The 5,546-nt window shown below is 34.4% G+C and overlaps 1 protein-coding gene and 1 long non-coding RNA gene across 3 annotated transcripts in view; one reads left to right on the forward strand and one right to left on the reverse strand.

Moving 5' to 3' along the window:
• Positions 1 to 217: 217 nt before the first annotated feature.
• Positions 218 to 5,546, reverse strand: part of LOC128157517 (ganglioside GM2 activator-like) — an 8,952-nt gene continuing 3,623 nt past the window's right edge. Inside the window, exons 2-4 of one of the 2 annotated variants that reach the window (XM_052820102.1) lie at positions 5,148 to 5,349; positions 4,311 to 4,494; positions 218 to 844 (exon numbers count right to left, since the gene is read on the reverse strand). In XM_052820102.1, the coding sequence (XP_052676062.1) occupies positions 731 to 844; positions 4,311 to 4,494; positions 5,148 to 5,349 (500 nt within the window). In that variant the 3' untranslated portion in view covers positions 218 to 730. The remainder of the gene's footprint in view (positions 845 to 4,310; positions 4,495 to 5,147; positions 5,350 to 5,546) is intronic. The other variant, XM_052820103.1, reaches the window with a different exon arrangement.
• On the forward strand, positions 858 to 4,300 carry LOC128157519 (uncharacterized). The gene is made up of 3 exons (XR_008239829.1): positions 858 to 1,455; positions 1,725 to 1,767; positions 3,697 to 4,300. It is a non-coding gene; the product is annotated as an uncharacterized LOC128157519 (long non-coding RNA).

Here is a 5,546-nt window from a genome sequence, read left to right on the forward strand (position 1 = left end):
GCTTTATTTGAGTCATCTGCACATCATATTGGTATTTAAGAGAGAAATTCGCTTTACCGTGCAAGGTTTTGTTACCACTTTAGTTTTCAAAATAAATGTATGCATTATTACTAATTATTGAGTGAAAAATGGATCATCGTTAAACGCAGCCAAATTTAGCTATAATACTAATAGCAGATTGAAGTGACATAGATATCATATTGACAAAAACAAAAGTTATAAAAACAAATTTTATTTACTTTTCAAAATGTTTACATTCATAAATGGACAATAATTAAATGACTGAATCTGTACATATATATTTAGCAATGTTTCAGATGAAGGCTTTGCAAAACAAAAGTGAACCAAACAGAGGTAGTCTACATAACATATCACAACGGAATCTACTGACACTATATATTTAAGTATGTTTGAAAAATGATGCCAAATGATACAACTTTATGGTGACGTCATTTCTGAACGGTACAAACATAAAATCCAATTCTTGCCTATACCCGTTGAAAATGAACACTTTACAAACAAAAACATGGCCCAATTCAAAGCGCATGCGCATCAGCAGCATCATCACTAAAATTTTCAATTTACCGACAAAACGCACTTAAAGCAGAAGAAGGAACGAAGCGACAAATAGTTGACACAGAGTTATTCTATAATTATGGATTTCACGTTAGTTTTCTCCGATAGCACCCGTATCTATGAAATAATATCACATTTCACTAGCTGAATAGCTCTATATTCTGAACAGCCATCCTTTGTGTCGTTTCTTCAGAGAAAGTTTCATTTCAACACAGCCGAGCTCTGTCATAAATTCGTCTAGTACCTTTATACTGACGCCGTAATCACCCTACAAGAGGAAAGAGAAAAACATTGAGGTATATGTATAAATCAGATATTGATAAAGTATGTATGTAGAACTGCATTTACGTTAACATATATAATATAAGCAAATGAAATGAAACTGCAATGTTTCCGAATGATCTACCAATAACCAGTATTTCTTTTACAAACACAAATAAGACTTCCAAATTCCTCCTTTTCAGTAGCAATAAGGTATACGTGTAAATCAGATATTGACAAAATATGTAACTATGTAGAACTGCATTTGTTAACATATTATATGAGCAGGTGCATTGAAATTGCAAAGTTTCCGAATGATCTACCAAAAACCAGTCTTTCTTTTACAAACACAGGTTACACTTCCAAACTCTTCCTTTTTCGGTAGCAGTGTGTATCCAGTGACGAATGAAAAGCGGTTAATTGATAGCGAAGTGCATGATTACTAAGAAGAGGATACACACTCGTTTTCAATGCTATAAAACCTATTGTGCCTCGTATTCGATACAGGTATCTACTTATCGGATAAATGTTTGACTTGTCAGAAACTGTTCCCCTTAACGAAGACCCATAGCTATGTGTCACAAGATGTCATTTACTTGTCAGTGTAAATCATGACAGGTAGGCATAAGATTTATTAAATATATATTTATAAATAAAGTCCATGTGACACATTTTCAAAATCAAATAATATTGACTTGTCATAAAGTTAGTCGAATTTTTAGATTACAATGCCAATATTGTGACCACGCCAACCTGTCCTGTCATTGCGAATGAGAGAAAAACACAAACTGGCAAAATTATTCCTTAGTTATTATTTATTCTTCCGATGTAGTGATTTGTATAAGTACTTGTGTTGTTGAAGTATGCAACTGTACAAATATTTGTAGGTGTGACATGATTATCAAAAAGAATTTACCTAAGTCAAAGAAGGTAGGTATACATAAACTTACTATTCACGTACTTCAGATTACATACATATGTATTAAAAATGGCTCTCCATCCTGGCTTCTTTGATCTAATTGCAATTTGTGTGCTATTTCTTTTTTTATATGAACCTCTTGGATCAGACACAGATATTGATAGGATGTAGACGCCCACTTTCGTAATCTCGAGATAACACGATTACATCATCATCAATATTTCATATTTAAGCATCAATAGTCTAAACCATTTTAAATGCGCTGGCATCATCATGTGCACGAAAATTATTTTTTTTTTGCATAGCATATCTGTTTCGGAATACTTAAATCCCTTTCGTAGTGTATGTATTTTATTTCTCAAACCAACTGAACTGGGTTTTTTTTGTAGTTTACACAAAATATTACATAATGTTTATTTTATTATTTTCACCACACCCCGACCCCCATCCCCTACCCCCACCCCCCAAAAAATGATTTTTGAAATGTGAAGTAATATTTTTTCCAATATTTTCAAAAAATATACACATGTACTGAAATATTCGTTATTCGTTGTTCGTTCCTTACAGACAACAACAGCACCCAGGCGAATGCGAGAAACACGTGTGTCGAAATGTCAATTAACTTCCTTAATAACGAGTATATTCCTCTCCTTAATTCACAGGTGTCCCCCTACTAGACGAGTGTTTTAATCCCCTGGCCGTGCCAAAGCTATGGGAGGAAAAAGGAGAAAAAAAACGGCGTAGTTAAATTTCTATCATTTTGGTCGGGAGAATGGCTGGTGTTTGTTCTGTGAGGGTGGTCCGATGAAATGCCAAGACAGAGACCTGCTACTGTCATATAAGAAATAGAGATCGCTGGCGAGGTTAATGTGCCTCGGATTACTACGATAGATCAACGACGGCTTTAATAAAGATCTGCATTTAACGCGTGCCAAAAGAGCGTCATTTTATTGGTCACTGTAAAAAAGAAAAAGCGCTCGCGAGTTAGCGACATCTATTGGCGAGCCGTCACAGATACGTGCTCCCGAAAATAAAGGAAACTTAGGAGAAAAATCGTGTCAGTTTATTTTGAAAGTAAAGTTGACAGCTCCACTTTCAATGTACGTACAAGGGCCTATTCATTTTTTTTTTCGAAAGGCTACTTTATTGAAAAAAAAAAAGTTTCAGGTGTAAACACAACATGTAAAGCGAAAAATGAGTTTAAATTGGTGATCAAGTACCTGTCAGATTTCTTTCTGCTACAAATAAATGTTTCAGGCCATTTAACTAGGGCTCTCGGTACAGCGGGATTAACAGATCATATACCATAGTTCAAACACAAAACTCCTGCATGGATACTCTAACACTAGAGATTATGCTATTTATAGTGCCCAAGTTTTTCCTCCTATTTTGAGGAATATATTCTTAGCCCAAGGAAAAAAGCCATGCCTTAACATTTTTAACAACAAAAAATTGCTACCACACACCGTGAGTTTAAAAAAAACCCAGAACTTGCCAAGGAAACGAAATGAAAACGTCAAAATACATATGACACCAATGTCATCACCTCCATCCGTAGTATCTGGCAGTCAGAAGACATGGTTAAGGAATTAATGATTATTATCTATATTCTTAAAATAGAAGGTCTTGCTGTTCTTTTAACGATCTAGAAGATTATCATTATAACATTTGAATGTTCTTGAAAGTTTCCCCCGTCGTGTGAATAGTGCATATTTATGAGTTTCTAAATGGTACGAACATGTATGTATTTTTGCAGTTTGTTTGTGTGTTCGTTTGTGTTGTTTTGTTGATGTAAATTTTTGGTGTCTTTTTTTTAATTATTTTTTTTAAGGGGGATTATTGCTTAAATACTTGACGATGACACAAATCAATTTGGTTGAAGATATCTTGATATTTTCATATATCCATGTAGTACTGCTCGATGGCTTGTTTTTTTTTAGCTACAGACACGTTTCCGATGACAAGAACAACCACTTAGTGAAATTTTGACAGACAGAAGAGAGTGACACCACTGCGTGAATACAGGAAAGTGACAGTCAAGGTTGAATGTCGATCCCGATCGTAACACGTAACGTGGGGTCGGATGAATGAAAAGGTTCAGGTGGCATTCAGTAGTGCACATTATAACGCTCCAACACCAATCCTTCATTCTTTTCATCTCTCGTGACATTTGGGTACATTTATACTGTTCAAGGGTTTAACGCTGGTCAAAATTATATAAAAAAAAAAAAAACTCAGTACTATTTGTACAAGAATTTGAGTTTTGTCGTATTATTTTTCTTGCTTTGTTTTTTAAAATGAAGCATATAGAATGTTTGTGTTTGTGAGGCATTTTGAAGTGAATGATGATTTATTTTGCTATTGTGTTATTGTTTGGTATGTTTGGATGGAGATGAAAAAATCATTCTCACAACGATCGACGAATACTAGTGTTATAATAAACAGGCAAACTTGCATTTTTTCTATAAGCTACCTGATGGTGAGATTCTAAAACAATCTTATGTAACATGTAAAAGATAAATAAAAAAGGAAAATAAAAAAAATCAATGCTTACTCTTACTTTTACAAAAGCCCCCGCAAATCCTCCTATTTTTGGAATATTTACTGCGAGGTTTTTAAAACTGAAGGTCCCCGCACGGAATGGGCAATAGCATTGGATTTTGTAGTCCCGCAGCATTCTCGGACACCGTCGTCTCCGCTCAAAAGCGGCTAAATTGTCACAAATATCTTCATATAAACTGGAAAAAATATAAACACGTGTGTAGAACAAATATATTATTGTTTAAATTCAAGGGCGTTACCATGCTTGCAAATTTCCTATGTTTCAAAAGTAATGTATATTGATATTCTCTCTGAAGATGAACTGGATTATTACAGAATGCTATTCATTAAATCTGATCTGAGGACAGCTGAAAGAAATGTAATTCTGAGAATGATATGTGGTACGAATTTCCACTTAAAGGCGGTATGGGACACCTCAATCTATCGAAACAATCAATTAATTAAGCATATTTTTATAATTTTTTTCTTTCCCAATTTTGTTCCCTAACAGCTTAACGCAATAGTTCAGAGCGTTGACTACGAATCTTTCAGTCATGAGTTCGAATCTAATTGGGGCTTTATGATTTTTACCTTTCCAAACTTTTGAAACATAATTTTTGACAAGTATTGTAAGACTGCAAATTCTACACCACAAAGTATTTTGATTATAATGTACTTTTATTCACATTAATATTGACAGGTGAACATGCATGTACAACCTTTCATGTAATTTTTTACTGCTTAGCATTGATCAGTCACAAAATTGCAAGGGACGAAGTAAGAATTTGGATCATTATAAGAGCAGGAACTGGCACGCAGAGAATTTTGATTGGACAATTTCCACACTTACCACGAACCAATTTGATTATTAAAGCATGGTAGCATAAATGGAATTCCAATCCAGTATTTATGCACTGTCAACTGGATGGATAGCTTCCGGGGAAGGTCCCGGGTTATATTGCCGCTCATGCTGATGTATAAAGTTCCTGGTGTGATTATCGGAGTGGGGAATAGCAATAAATTGTTGAATATCACGGATCTGTTTGCACTCCCTGCAAAAAAAAAACAATTGAAGAAATAAATATGGTTCATAATACTCAATATCCTGACGGGTTGCGCAAGTCATTGATCAATGTAAACTTGACCAATTTAATATGAAATTAAAAGAGCGCCTACTGGGTATGTCTTTTTTCATTAGTCGCCATAGTTCAGTGATAGAGTGTGTATATAGGGTATAAAGTTTAGTGAA

This window comes from Crassostrea angulata, chromosome 7, assembly GCF_025612915.1.
Source record: "Crassostrea angulata isolate pt1a10 chromosome 7, ASM2561291v2, whole genome shotgun sequence".
Classification (NCBI taxonomy): domain Eukaryota; kingdom Metazoa; phylum Mollusca; class Bivalvia; order Ostreida; family Ostreidae; genus Magallana; species Magallana angulata.